Genomic DNA, 16358 nt, shown 5'->3' on the forward strand with positions numbered 1-16358 from the left:
GTGCAAGTGTGCACTGCATGTATGCAAGTATGCAGCCTTTCCAGGGTATTTTCTTCCTGCAGGCTATAAAGTTGATGGACAGAGGAAAACAAAACTTACATTTGCTCAAGTCTAGTGTTCTCTTTTCAAACACGAGCACTTTTTCCTTTATTGTTGCAATCTTATAAAATGCTATGTTTGTTTTTCCTTTTGTCTGCATGAAACCATTCAACTCCCAGTGGATTGACTTTTGTTGAAACTTTCCAGTCTTTTTCTTCTAGGAAATTTGTCAGGACAGTTCAATTTTCATTGAGACTAGGGGGCTTCGCTCGCCAGCCCCCAGCCTGTGCTACGTGCCAACCACTTCACATCTCTGCCGCTCGCATATGTGGATTTCACTTTCACCAAATAACAAATCTTTTATTTCTCGCAGATATGCCTCTTCATAGGGAAGAAACACTACTTTTCCCAGATGGCAACACGAATTAGACGATCTACAAGTCTCAGTTTTAAAGTTTAAATCTGAACAATATATTTGATCTCTTTTCACTGTTCCGTTATTTCACCGAGTAATAATTTCCATTTGTTTGTGCTAATGCGATCTTTACTGTAATTTTTTGAGACTTTTGAATTTTAGTACTTTCATTATCTCTGATCTGCTCTTCATGTGTATCACACCAATGTTTTTGAACCTCTTTACGCCATTGTACTTTGTCATCTACTCTTTGTCTTTTATTTCTGGCCCCAGTCGTGGTTAAATCTCTTGGCACAAAGTCTCATCTCGTGGGACATGAAATTATCCCTTTGAAAAAGTCACGTCTCATACCCAGGATTTTTTTTTTATATAATAGAGAGATATAGTGTGCTTGTACACATTTTTGAAATGTTAAAAATTTCGATTGAGAAGCATTGGCACATTTCTAAACTCATCTATGTGAAAACATAGAAACATTTTGTGCAACTTCAACTACTACTACTACTACTTACATACCTTGACAGAGCCTCTCGGGAGGTCCTCTGATGCACATGTGCGACAACATATGTAAAATGCAAAGTTGACTTACTCACTGACTGACTCACTCTTCGACAAAAAAAACTGTTTCTTATTTATCTAAACAGCTAAAATTTGTCAGGATGGCACATCTAGGACAGTAGGTGTCCACTAAGGGAAGAGATTATCAATATTTAGGGCTAGGTAGAAAAAACTCAAAATAGAAGGAATAAAAACCCCAAAAATACCTAGATGGATTTGATTGAAATGTGGTTATGTTGTAGAAAAAACAAAATTGGCTGACGTTTTTTTATTTAACTTTGTCATTAGTAATGCTCTAGGGAGTGGAATATTCTACTGCACCTCGTCCCTCATTTTATCACGGCGCTGACAGCAGTCTCACAGAGATGTAATGTAGGTCATCTGCAGAAGTGAAGTGAAAGGAGCAAAGTTTGTGGATACTTAAAGAAGACATGTCTAGCAAAAGTGCTAGACAGGAGCCATTATAATAAGCGCAGTCAATTTCGCACAATTGATCCTGTAAGAAAGGGTATTTAATACAGGGTGAAGCAGAAAGGACGGACGTTTTTTACAAAATCACAAAATTGTTAATTTTTTCTTACAAAGAAATTCATTGAAAGATTTGAGTTCATATTGAAATAGCATTTGACAATTTGTAGGGATGGAAATGCAGGTCTAAATGCAAAATACGCCTTACCGAACAATTACGGAGGCCAAGTTCAGAAGAATGCTTCCGAGCAGATCGACTTGGACTGCGCAGCAGGGCTAGTCGTACGCTTTCCACATTTTCAGGGGTACGTACCATTCGTGTTGCCCCCGGTGGTCTTTTGTTCATTATTGTACCTCGTGTACAAAGTGCTTTAACCCAACGTAGGATATCGTTATGAGTCGGAACAGCTTTATTTATGGGTATTAAAATGGCAACAAAACTCATGCTGAACTGTGGTAATAGATTGGATGTTCTTAACAAAATAGTTGTATGCCAAAATGTGGTGTTCTATCGTCCACAGCTCCATGGCTTCAACTAAAAAGAAAATAAAAAAATGCTAAGACTTCGTGAAGCTAACGCCACCAACCGCACATCTGTCACTCCACCTAATGGTGAGTTCTAGCCATTTCAAAGATGTCCATCCTTTCTGCCTCACCCTGTATATACGAGGGGGGACCCAAAAATAACCAGAAATATTTTTAAAACGTGTTTAATTTAATTTTCTGTACAAACTACAATTAGTCTCCTTAAAAGTACTCTCCATTGGCGGAAATACTCTTATCTAACCATTTGTTCCATTGTTCGAAACATTTTTTAAATTCGTCTGAAGTAATTCCCATTAATGCTCTGGTCGTTTCTTGTTTTACCTCTTCGACGTCAGTATAACTCCTTCCTTTCAAGTCTTTTTTCATCCAAGGGAACAAAAAGAAATCACACAGAGCTAAATCTGGTGAGTGGAGTGGGTGGTTCAGGGTTGTCATACCGTTTCAATAACAATAGTTTCTGCAACAATTTTTTCAAGAAGAAAACAAAATGTCACTGCCGCGCGTTGCTCACGATAATCGGCCATCGTAGAAAAACGACGCTGGCACAAAACTACTTTACAAAATTCACTGAACACAAGCACAACCTTCCAGACTGATGGCACTTGGCAGACTGACTTGTGAGGAGTGTAACTAGATCGCCCTAGCGGCCCAACCATGTACTACAAGTACCAACCTAACAACAACAAAATTCCGGTTATTTTTGGGTCCCTCCTCGTATTACTCTCCCGACCCCCCTTATGCAAATACCAAACATGAGACTACAATTCCCATCAGGCAGAGCGCTGCTCTAGACAATTTCATCAGTGCTCACAAAGTTTAAATAAGAGCATCAATAAATTTGTCATACCATCAAAGGTTATAGCAGCTTTTTTTTCCCCTCAACCACAATTTCATTGTCTCACTCGATTACAAGGTTTATTTTAGAGCAGTGTTTCTCAACCTTTGTGGCCCTGTGACCCAGTTTAGCCTTCTTCAAGTTCTTAGACAATCCACAGACAACATTTGAAGAGTTTTTGGGTTCCCCCTTCATAAGCCTAGCAGAATTCGAACAGCGGGGGGGAAACATTGATGAAATGAGCACAGTTACAAACGGGAAAAATACCACAGAGCACTGTGGATTGCTTTGGTGGGCTGAGGGCATGTCACATGTAATAATAAATATGAGATACACTGATTACACACATTGGTATCAGGCATAGCCTTGCATTTTTGAAAAAGCCACCACTGTTTTACACATGCATATTGTCATTAAGTTTGCAATCAGAGAACAGCACTTTTTGAAGTTAAATAAACAAAGCGGAAATAAAAATGAAAACAACACTGCAAATTAATGGATGAAGCCAAACCACGATTGAATAAAATGAAGCACACATTTTTCTAGAGCTGATGGAGGTGCTGTTTCTCAGAATGTGATAAAAAGACATAAAAGTATTGCTTTTCAGTGAGTTAAAGTAATTAATAACTTTTGTTTTTTAAGTTTTGGTGGTAGACATTTATTCTAATCCACTGTATACTGAGGCTGTACTAATTTTAGAGTTTGAGGCTGATGGAGAGTTGAGATTGTTAGCAGCCTTCATGTTTGAATGAAATGAATTTAAATCACCTTTGTAACATTACTAAATACAGCTTTACTATGCTTTAATATGGAGTTCAGCTGCAAGCTCTTTCATAACAGCACCACCAAGGACTGTATGTAGCAAGTTTAACAGTAAGCACCTCAAGTGAACTAATAATAATAACCCCTATTGAAAAAATACAAGTATTGTATACAGAAAAGTACTTTGTTTATATAGTACTTCTGATACATTTGATTAAAAAATGGCACTATAACTGAGGCCCATTGACTTAGATAATTTCGCAGTTAAAACGGGATAACATAAGTAATTTTTACTGTGGCGGCACAGTGGCGCAGTGGGTAGCGCTGCTGCCTCGCAGTTAGGAGACCCGGTTTCGCTTGGAGCATGCATGGAGTTTGTATATTCTCCCCATGGGTTTCCTCCAGGTGCTCCGGTTTCCTCCCACAGTCCAAAGACATGCAGGTTAGGTGCATTGGCGATTCTAAATTGTCCCTAGTGTGTGCTTGGGTGTGTGTGTATGTGTGCCCTAAGGTGGGCTGGCGCCCTGCCCGGGGTTTGTTCCTTCCTTGCGCCCTGTGATTGGCTCCAGCAGACCCCCGTGACCCTGTGTTAAGATATAGCGTTATGGATGATGGAAGAATGGATGGAATTTTTACTGATGTTTTATTCTATTATTTTTTATATAGAAGTTTAAATAGTATATTTGTTTTTATCACCAAAGGATGACTATATTATTTTAGTGGGCTATGTAAATATTATCTATACTAATAAAAGTCGAGGCCCTCACTGACTGACTCACTCACTCACTCATCACTAATTCTCCAACTTTCCGTGTAGGTGAAAGGCTGAAATTTGGCAGGCTCATTCCTTACAGCTTACTTACAAAAGCTGGGCAGGTTTCATTTCGAAATTCTACGCGTAATGGTCATAACTGGAACGTATTTTCGTTCGTATACTGTAATGTAACAGACTGTAGCTCGATAGCCGCGGGAGGCGGAGTTTCGTATTAAAGCATTTAACCAATCACATTTCAGCCATCATTTGTTGCCAGGCAGAGAGGCTTTCACAATCCGTTGTGTAGGCACTCTAACACAGAATAAATGTCGATTAACCTGTTGCTTCAACCAATCAGATTTTGAGTTGGTATCAGTAGGGCTCTCTAGCAGGCGTGTGGCAACATCACCGTATTCAGACCCATTGATTGGATAGATGCCGATATGAGGAACTCTACGAGGCCACTGAACGAACCGCAAACGCTCCGAGCGGAAGATCATCGCACGCACTACGGCCAACTCCATGGCAAGATTCTGGACAATATTATTTGCCAGACACAGACCAGATTTCAAGACCACGAAAACCTGATGTTTGTCACGCTCCTCGAGCCCCAGAAGTTTCGGGAAAACAAGAAAAATTTCACGCATGCAGCCTTCTCCAGTTTAACACAAGAGCCACGGAGCGCTTTTTGATCTGTCTCGGCTAAAAACAGAACTGACTGTAATGTATGCCATGGATGATTTTTTAGGAAAATCTCCCACTGATCTTGACTTCCTTCATTAGAAAAATCTGAATGAGAGCATGGGGCAGCTGTTCACATTGGTATATTTAGCCGTGAGCATTCCTGTGTACACTGCTTCTGTCGAGCAGACATTTTCAGCCCTAAAGCAAATTGAAAGTTATGCCAGAAATACCATAGGGCGGGTTCGCCTTTCAGCATTAGCTTCAATGGCGATAGAAAGGGACGTTTTGATGGAACTGAAGCGCACGGATAATCCGTACGACAGAGTAATTGAACTGTTTTTGAGGAAAAGGAGGAGGATGGATTTTGTTTACAAATAATCCAAATTTTTGGTGAGTAAAATGTTGCGATTTTCCCAAATAATATTGCAAGGTTTTGAGTTATTATTGATGTTTTTTTATGTGATGTCGCGGCTGTGGCTGCAGTAGAAAGGAACTTGTTCACCCCGGTTTGTCTAATCAATAAAGGCATTTATTGTGGCTACAGGAGTTATCTTATTTATTTATATATATATATATCTCGATCTATATACCTCCCGATCTATATACTGTCAAATGAACGAACCACACGCCATGGTACAACACGAGAGGTTTCGCCTCTAGCGCTGACGTCTGAGGTTCGATTCCCGACAGGGGGTGCAGTGAGTGTGTATGCCTGATGAGCGCAGAATTAGGGTGAAACAACATTTTACCCTCGCACCCCCTTAGTTTGAGAAGAAGTATGAAAAAATATGAGGTTAACGCAGAAAAACAGATCACCAATTGAAGCTTTATGAATAATGGATACTTTATTCGCCATCAATAATTGTTTTGGTAAAGTCTTACTCAGTGTAATCCTCCTTCCATTTTCGAATTTTTTTCGTGACTACCTGTGATTAAATGAACGGTAAAAAAGTAAAAGCGAAGCGAGGGTCACTTATTGAGACAGGCAGGCGACAGCTCAATAGCTCGCAGGCTCGATGTGGTGCGCGTCAAGTCGCTCTACAATGCGCGATCACATTCAAAACAATCTAGCTTTTCAAGTTCTATTTGGATATAAGTAGGTTCTATTTAGTCGACAGAAATATCGTTGGTAGGAATGTAAGTTGAATTTAGTCTTTAAATTTCTATGGTGAAGAAAAATTTATGCAATGATGACTAAATTTAACTTACATTCCTACCAAACATATTTCTGTCGACTAAATAAAAATTACTTATATTTAAAATTTAAATAGAACTTGAACAGATACGATAGTTCATAATACTCACGAGCACTAAGTGCACGTAAGAGCGGGACTCATCCGTTTTAACAAGCAGCGTGTTGCAGTGATACGAAATAGCCTTCCCATTTAACTATTTAGGAATGGATAGGTAAATTAAGAATTTCTACAAATAATGTTTTTCATTTTTCTTCCTCGATGGATTCTGGCACCCTCAGCAACAGCTGCTCGCTTCAAAGGGTATATATATATATATATATATATATATATATATATATATATATATATATATATATATATATATATATAGTTGCAGTAGGGGGCACTAGTGCTCCCTTGAACCCTCAGGTACCACGACAGACACCAGGTAAAAGTGCTACAATTCTTTGCTTTATTATAATAATTATGTGCACCAAAAACCCTCTACTACACACTATTCATTAACCAATACAATAATCCAATCCTCCAGCTCCCAGATGCGCTGCTATCCTACCACCCAGCTTAGCTCGCCGTCTGGGAGCTCCCTCAGTCCTTTTATATTCCCTGACCCGGAAGTGTTCCCAATCCAACAGTCCACAAGTCCTTATTCCTTCCAGGTCAGGTTAAATAATGCTTTTCTTCAACCCGGAAGCCCGTCGCTCTTCCTGTGACGAACTTCCGGGTCATAGTGCACAAATGAGTCCACTGGCCTCCTGACAGCGACTCCCAGTGGTTCCCAAGGTATCCAGCAGGGCTGTGCATAAAAACTACATAGTCCATGAGGCCCTGCTGGAATTCGGGGCCCGTCCATGTTCTCGGGAGAGCTCCTCTTGGCGGCCTGGGGGTGAGGGCAGGAATATGAAGCTGGCCATCCACTACAATATATATATAGATATATATATATATATATATATATATATATATATATATATATATATATATATATATATAGTGTGTGTATATGTATGTATGTGTATGTGTATATACAGTATATATATATAAAATATATATATATATAATATATGACAGCAACACTCATAACAGTGACCAAACAATTACATTGACAATCATGTTACGTTATTTTCAAAATGTTTCCTTTTCTTTTTTATTACTTCTTTAACACACTACTTCTCCTCTGCGAAGCGCGGGTATTTTGCTAGTCTACACTAATAAAAGGCAAAGCCCTCACTCACTCACTCATCACTAATTCTCCAACTTCCCGTGTATGTAGAAGGCTGAAATTTGGCAGGCTCATTCCTTACAGGTTATTCACAAAAGTTAAGCAGGTTTCATTTCGAAATTCTACACATAATGGTCATAATTGAATCCTACTTACGTACATATATACAGTGGTGTGAAAAACTATTTGTCCCCTTCCTGATTTCTTATTCTTTTGCATGTTTGTCACACAAAATGTTTCTGATCATCAAACACAGTTAACCATTAGTTAAATATAACACAAGTAAACAGAAAATGCAGTTTTTAAATGATGGTTTTTATTATTAAGGGAGAAAAAAAAATCCAAACCTACATGGCCCTGTGTGAAAAACTTATTTCCCCCTTGTTAAAAAAATAACCTAACTGTGGTGTATCACACCTGAGTTCAATTTCCGTAGCCACCCCCAGGCCTGATTACTGCCACACCTGTTTCAATCAAGAAATCACTTAAATAGGAGCTGCCTGACACAGAGAAGTAGGCCAAAAGCACCTCAAAAGCTAGACATCATGCCAAGATCCAAAGAAATTCAGGAACAAATGAGAACAGAAGTAATTGAGATGTATCAGTCTGGTAAAGGTTATAAAGCCATTTCTAAAGCTTTGGGACTCCAGCGAACCACAGTGAGAGCCATTATCCACAAATGGCAAAAACATGGAACAGTGGTGAACCTTCCCAGGAGTGGCCGGCTGACCAAAATTACCCCAAGAGCGCAGAGAGGACTCATCCGAGAGGTCACAAAAGACCCCAGGACAACGTCTAAAGAACTGCAGGCCTCACTTTGCCTCAATTAAGGCCAGTGTTCACAACTCCACCATAAGAAAGAGACTGGGCAAAAATGGCCTGCATGGCAGATTTCCAAGACACAAACCACTGTTAAGCAAAAAGAACATTAGGGCTCGTCTCAATTTTGCTAAGAAACATCTCAATGATTGCCAAGACTTTTGGGAAAATACCTTGTGGACTGATGAGGCAAAAGTTGAACTTTTTGGAAGGCAAATGTCCCGTTACATCTGGCGTAAAGGAACACAGCATTTCAGAAAAAGAACATCATACCAACAGTAAAATATGGTGGTGGTAGTGTGATGGTCTGGGGTTGTTTTGCTGCTTCAGGACCTGGAAGGCTTGCTGTGATAGATGGAACCATGAATTCTACTGTCTACCAAAAATCCTGAAGGAGAATGTCCGCCATCTGTTCGTCAACTCAAGCTGAAGCGATCTTGGGTGCTGCAACAGGACAATGACCCAAAACACACCAGCAAATCCACCTCTGAATGGCTGAAGAAAAACAAAATGAAGACTTTGGAGTGGCCTAGTCAGTCCTGACCTGAATCCAATTGAGATGCTATGGCATGACCTTAAAAAGGGGGTTCATGCTAGAAAACCCTCAAATAAAGCTGAATTACAACAATTCTGCAAAGATGAGTGGGTCAAAATTCCTCCAGAGCGCTGTAAAAGACTCATTGCAAGTTATCGCAAACGCTTGATTGCAGTTATTGCTGCTAAGGGTGGCCCAACCAGTTATTCGGTTCAGGGGGCAATTACTTTTCACACAGGGCCATGTAGGTTTGGATTTTTTCTCCCTAAATAATAAAAACCATCATTTAAAAACTGCATTTTGTGTTTACTTGTGTTATATTTGACCAATGGTTAAATGTGTTTGATGATCAGAAATACTTTGTGTGACAAACATGCAAAAGAATAAGAAATCAGGAAGGGGTCAAATAGTTTTTCACACCACTGTACGTCCATAACCTGCAGCTCGGTCGCCGTGTGAGGCAGCGTTGCGTTCCCCCATCACCATGCCTCCCACGTAGTTGGCTGCCTGCCTATATAAGGCCATCCTTTGCTCCAGTCTCTTCATTACCTTCCTTGGTTCGCCACAGCTGATAACTGCAGCCTTTTTATTTAATCCACGGCTTCTCCGCTGTTTTATTGTTCGTTTATTACGATGCAAAGTTATCTCTGAAGGCGGTTTGTGTGCTTACAACGCGTGACAGATGCTGGATGTCACTTAACACTAGAATTACCAGAGCCTACGAAAAAACTCGTAGATCCGTCCCACCTTAAATCGCTTCTTAAATCCGTCCTCACCTCTCCGCCAGCATCTTTGTCCTGTTAATGTGCAGATTTAGAGCAGCAAGCAGCCGGCTGTTTCAACCTCCACCATCTCAGAACATGCACAAACTTCTCCCAGCTCATGCCTTGATTGATTATCTGGGAGTGAAGTGGACTTTTAGACTGGAAATAATAGATCGTTTTTGGAACACATGCATTTCATGTGTGTTCCGTTTCTACAGTAATCTGTATAAACACATTGTTGAAACAGAAACTTTTTCATATTTTAGTAATAAATGTTACAAAATGTAGGCATAAACTATAGAATGTGTGAAGCATGAAGTCCAAACTTCAAATAAACACTTTCACAAAAGGTTCAAGACCAATACAACAGCTTTCGTGGCTTAGCGGTGTGATTTGCACACTTGGAAGGCAGTAGGCTTGTTGTGCGACAAAGACCCGAGTTTGATTCCCCGTTGTTCAAGAACAAAAAATTGTTCTTTTTTTTTCTTTTTAACCTCAAACGGACATACAATTTATAAACTGGTATGCACTGACAGTTAATGAGATCGTTATATTTTCATGTGGGATGCTCCTTTTAAAATATTTTTTTAACAACTGAGACTGCAATTAACATGAACAAGTGCCCTTATAACTGTTATTTTTAAGATCCATAACAGACAGACAGAGCACTGCGTAATAGAGAGACAGACAAATAGGCAGAGAAGTCACAAAATAAACAGGGAAGGCACATGTACTGAAAGAAAAAAAGATCAACAGGTGCGTTGTTCCTGTCACAATGAATAAGCTCACGTACTGTAACCCCTCCCCCTCTCCTCCGATCTGACTCAAATAACGCTCGCGCTGTCATATCACAAGAGGCACACAAACAGGCAGGCGGGGGGCGGGATTAGAGCGTACAAGAACCGTCTTTCCTACATTACGACGTGTGTACCTGTGACAATGCGCACACTTTTCTATATGCTGTGGTTTCTATTATATTGAAAAGGGCACTTGACACTGACACAGTTTACTTTCCTGGGGATGCGGCTATCTTAGAACAGAAGCTTGTCGATGTTGCATCCTCCTTTTTTGAGTTTTATTTTTTCAATGACGATTACGCTCTAACCCCCTGCCCGCCTATTTTTCATTTAGTAGTGCTTTCTCTGCCTGTCTATTATACTATGAACTCCGTCTATCCATATAGTAATAACAGTAATTTTATTATTATATAGCAGCTTCCCTGTCTGCCTATCATATAATGCCTTTCCTTCCTATCTATCTATATAACTATTCCCTTAGCTTTTTTTTTTATATATATCTATTATACAGTACTTTCCCTGTTTATTTAGTGACTTCTCTGCCTGTTTGTCTGTCTCTCTATTACGCAGTGCTCTGTCTGTCTGAGTGTTATGGATCTTAAAAATAACAGTTATAAGCACACTTGTTCATGTTAATTGCAGTCTCAGTTGTCAAAAAATATTTTAAAAGGAGCATCCCACATCAAAATATAACGATCTCAGTAACTGACAGTGATACCAATTTATAAATTTCATGTCCGTTTGAGGTTAAAAAGAAAAAAATAATAACAGTTTCTCACCAACAGGGAATCGAACTCAAGCTTCTGAGGCACAGTAGACATCTACGACAGTAAATCTTAGTGCTTCACCATGGGAGCTGCTGTGTTGTTCTTGAACCTTTTGTGAAAGTTTTTATTTGATCTTTGGAAATCAGCCCTCACATATTCTATAATTTATGCCTACATTGTGTAACATTTATTACTAGAATGTGAAAAAGTTTCTATGTTAACAAAGTGTTTACACAGATTACTGTAGAAACGGAACACACATGAAATGCGTGTGTTCCAAATAACAATCTATTGTTTCCACTCTAAAACTCCACTTCAGATAATCAGATAATCAACCAAGGCATGAGCTGTGAGAAGTTCGTGCATGTTCTGCGATGGTGGGGGATGGAATAGCTGCTTGCTGCTCTTAATCTGCACATTAACAGGACAAAAGACGCTAGAAGAGGTGCGGACGGATTTAAGTATCGATTTAAGGTGGGACGGATCTACGAATTTTTTCGTAGGCTCTGGTAATTCTAGTGTTAAACACAAGTCCTGCAAATACTAACGTAATTTAAACAAACCATGAAACTCAAACCGATTATGACAGCAGCAATCCAAGCTGTGAGAAAACAGTACAAAGGAGACGTGTCAGACGTCGTGGTACATTTTCTGATGCACTTCGTGACGCTGCTGCCAAATACTTGCAGAAAAATACACAAGTTAATAAACACGCTGTCACTAAATACTCGCAGGCAAATCCACAAGTTCATAGAGACGCTGCCGCTAAATACTTGCAGGCAAATCCACAAGTTCATAGAGACGCTGTCACTAAATACTCGCAGGCAATTCCACAACTTAATACCGGGAATGCCTGTTTAACATTTTAGATTCACGAGTAGCGATTTGGGTAGTGAACACTTCGATGAATGAAACCTGTTATCTTTACAACGGTTGACAAACGCAGAATGTAACTTGAACACAACACGTCCTCCAAATACGAACCTGATTGAAAGAAATAATGATAATCAAATCCATGATGACAGCAACACTCATAACAGTGACAGAACAATTACATTGACAATAATGTTAGGTTATTTTTAAAATGTTTCCTTTTCTTTTTCATAACTTATTTATAACACACTACTTCTCCACTGCGAAGCGCAGGTATTTTGCTAGTTTTTTAAGTAAAGTGTAGACACTAGGATTGTAGGAACATTCTTGCCATATTTTGCCAAAATAATGCACATCAACATTTTTGGGAAGGAATAAGTTACTGTGAGCGTGTGTTTGATCCAACATTCAGGTATGAAGAGCCCTAAGCCACCCACCCTTTCCACAAGATATTCAGATTTTTGTGATCACATTAGAGACCCTAAGCTGTTGGAAGCAAAGCAATTGGCCATCCACCAGAATCTAATGTATCTTACCTTCCAGGTCCAGGCTCCTCAGACATTGCATTATATAATTGGACCAGTGGAATGTGAATTTAGGACAATTCAAAAAAAATTCTCTTTTTATCTTTTTAGATTTTTCGCCATCTGCAGTACCATACTGACAACCTCATTTCCCTTTCCTTTAGTTTTCTGTTTTTGCTGCTAATACTTTAAATTCTGCTACTTCAGATATTCCTTGATAATTTATATTCTTTAAAAATACTGCACCATGACATTTCTCAAATATGCCTACCCCCATTTTAACTTTTGACATTTCATGTCCATTCGCAGAGTTGTGTGGAATTTGTTTTTTTCGCTACTCTTCTTTCTTTAAAAGATTTTTCTATTTAGGAAATATGTGCTGTCTGCTTCTTGGCCTCTCTTTTTGTGAGACTATCATCTAGAAAAATTTAAAACAAAAATCACATTATAACTTCATGTCATTTTTCTCCTGATTAAGCAGCCATCACCTATGGCCTACTTGCATACCACTCCTGGTTTGCCTCCAGGATGGGAAGAGAGGAAAGACATAAAAGGTCGCACCTATTATGTCAACCATAACAATCGTACAACTACCTGGACCCGTCCTATCATACAGGTATGAAGAGCCCCATGCTGCCCACCCCTTCTTCAAGATCTTCTGCAGCTGCATCTTCTTTATCTTGTGATCTGATTTCAGTCATTTTCCTCAACTTCTTTCTTAATCCAGTCTGATTTTTCTTTTTATTTTAGTTTATTTTTATTTTTTTGCTGCTGTTAATTTTGTGTGTATTGTTAGCTGTCACCTGTTGCTTGTGTCATGGTGTCATTTCAAGCATTGTTTTCCTTTTCAGTTGTCTCTTTTTTTCTTGTCTTTAAATGTGAAAGTATAGGTTTTGTTTCCCCAGCTGTTCATCTGCTTATAAAACTATTTCCTCTCAAAGTCTATCTAAATATAGAACCAATAAAAACAGTTATTAATTTTAATGCAACACATAAGTACTGTTTGAAAATAATATTGCCAAAGGTAAAAAAAAAAAAAATCACTTTATTAATGTATGTAAAGTTCACTCTTAGGCCCTGTCTTGCTACTGCCAAGTTTCATTTCAGTTTTCTTTCTTTTATCTGCATACTTGCTTTGTGAAATGCAACTGATTCGTCTTTAATCTAAATGGATTTTTTTTGATAATTTGTTGTGTTGTTTTAATGTTTAGTCTAATAAATATCTTTTCATGTTAGCATACAGAAGACGGGGCCTCCACCTCAACCTCAAACCTCAACAGCCACCTAAGTGAGCCCCAGCTCAGGCGGCCTCGCAGCCTCAGCTCTCCAACAGTAACCCTGTCAGCCCCACTCGAGGTGAGAGTCTGCCTTGTTAATTCACTGGAGGCTCTCTTTCCTATTCTAACATTCTCACGTTCTTCTCCTGTCTCTTCCATATTTCACGGATCCTCGTTGTTCAAGAATCTTTTTTTTCTTTTGTTTGTTCTCCTCATTTGTGTTTTTAAATAATTCTTGTGGCCGTGTGTCATGTTTCTCCAGTTCCTTCTACCTGCTCTTCCATTCTGTAATGTTTTTAAGTTGAGATAGATTATCTATCTATCTATCTATCTATCTATCTATCTATCTATCTATCTATCTATCTATCATATAGAGCATTTCATACCTATCTGTCTATAGTATCTGATTCCTTTGTATTAGTTTTGTAGTCAATTCACTATTGTCAGTTGCTGTGATTTAATTGTATTCCATGTTTTTGAACACAAAATTGTATATGTTAAAACGTGTCTTTCTTGGAATTGTATCTGTTGTTTTCTTTTAGGTAATTTCCACAAATTGCAACACTGAAACGGTACCAGCTGAGAGGATAAAAAGCCTTTACTGTGGCAGAAATGTACTATACCTTGTACTAAGTGGCTTTGTTAGCACTATTCTGTTTTAAAGTGCACTACTCTTTGCTTGTTATGTTTATGCTGTTTCAGTTCATACTTGACTACCGTATTACTGTATTCTTTTTAGTCACTTAGACTTGAGCAGGACAAGTTTACAGTCCTATGGCTACCATTCATTATAGAAGCATGTGATGGGACTGTAATCTTTACATCTGCAATGTGCAGAACATGCTATGCTGCATAGTGTGGTCATTTTTATGCTCCTGCTCACTGGTTGGCAGAATGGTGGCTCAGAGGCTAGGGATCTGCACTGGCAATTGGAAGGTTGCCGGTTCAAATCCTGTAAATGCCAGAAGTGACTCTACTTCGTTGGGCCCTTTAGCATGGCCCTTAACCTGCAATTGCTCCTTCCTGGGTATGACATTAATCTGCATATAGGCCCTCCAGGGAAAAACCTGGGGGTTGGTGGTAGAAATGGCACACCAGCCACCACAAAAACCTCACACTGTTTAATTCCATCTGAACTAGTGTGGTGCTGAGGTGTCACCCGTCACATAGCTGCACTCAAACTTCTTCCATTTAAGAATTATAAAGGCAGTTGTGCTCGTGAGAGCATTCAGTGCTGCATTGTAGCCTTCTCCTTATCTGTGCCTCAGCACAACCCTGTCTCTGATCTCTGAAGGCGATTCCTTCAACCTCATGGCCCCGGTTTTTGCTTCGATACACATTGTCAGCTGAAGGACCTTCTTTAGTCAGGTGGGTGCCTTTCCTAACCAGGTCAAATCAGTTGAATCGACCATAAGTGGACTCCAGACATGGTGCAGAAACATTCCAGTTATGGTCATTAGAATGGGATGCACCTGAGCTAGATATCCACTGTTACAACAAAGGGTCTGAATACGTGTGTCAAAGTGATATTTCATTTTTTCCTATTTTTAATAAATTTGCAAAAATCTCTTAAATCCTGTTTCTGATTTGGCATCGTGGGGTCATTTTGATGTGAGAAAAAAAAAATTTTAAACATTTTAGCCAATGCTGCAATACTTTCAGAATCCACTGCTTATTATATGTATACAGTATATATATGCATACTGTGTATATTATATATTTGCAGATGTTCTATAATTGGTTTAATTGTGGTTTTGTCCTTATCATGGCTGTATTTAGGTTGTGCATTGCCACGATTACATGGCACCAGTGCAGTGTGCTCGGCCTGCGTCAGTCATACTGTGGGCTGGAATCCATGTCATCTTGTTATACATTATGTTATGTTACCCTAACTTCTTTAAATAGTGATTCTGTTTAAGATGATTTATTTATCCTAGTAGTATGTGCATTTTAGAATTTGTTTTTTATATTCATGTGTATCTGATGCTTCTGAGTCAGTGTAAAACGCTCATCACAGCACAGATAACCACAACTACCTTTATAGTACACAGGAGATCTGTCAAATAAAAAATATCATTTTCCATCCATCCATTATCCAACCCGCTATATTCTAACATAGGGCCTGCTGGAGTCAATCGCAGCCAACACAGGGCGCAAGGCAGGAAACAAACCCCAGGCAGGGCGCCAGCCCACCACAGAAAAGTATCATTTTGTTCTTCTTAATTATTAAAAGCTACACCATAACAGTAAGTCATTCAGTTTTTGCAGTACTGCTACCATTAACAACAGCAATTCAGAAATTGGCCATTGGTTTGGAAAGATTCAGCAGCAGAGAACTGTAGTCATACTTTTATTTAAACAAGTTTATGAAGCCTTGTCTTTGAAAGATGATAGAGTGGAGGCTTTGTTGAAAAGCACTGTAGGCTACTTTGGACTTGTTTTTCCCACTTAAAAGGAATACTCTAAATATTCTGTTTGGATCAACTATAAGAACAACACTTAACATTTGTGCCTTATTTTGGAATG

General features: G+C 39.1%; 1 protein-coding gene across 7 annotated transcripts in view; it reads left to right on the top strand.

The window, feature by feature from the left end:
• The window catches only part of nedd4l (NEDD4 like E3 ubiquitin protein ligase), a 115395-nt gene that overhangs the window by 56515 nt on the left and 42522 nt on the right, over positions 1–16358 (top strand). For 3 of the 7 annotated variants that reach the window (XM_039750470.1, XM_039750472.1, XM_039750473.1), the window contains 2 exons: positions 13037–13171; positions 13792–13911. The exons of 1 other annotated variant lie outside the window; for it this stretch is intronic. In XM_039750470.1, the coding sequence (XP_039606404.1) occupies positions 13037–13171; positions 13792–13911 (255 nt within the window). Of the gene's footprint in view, positions 1–13033; positions 13172–13791; positions 13912–16358 lie in introns of all 7 variants that reach the window. 3 more of the 7 variants (XM_039750469.1, XM_039750471.1, XM_039750474.1) reach the window with 2 other exon arrangements.

This window comes from Polypterus senegalus, chromosome 4, assembly GCF_016835505.1.
Source record: "Polypterus senegalus isolate Bchr_013 chromosome 4, ASM1683550v1, whole genome shotgun sequence".
NCBI lineage: Eukaryota > Metazoa > Chordata > Cladistia > Polypteriformes > Polypteridae > Polypterus > Polypterus senegalus.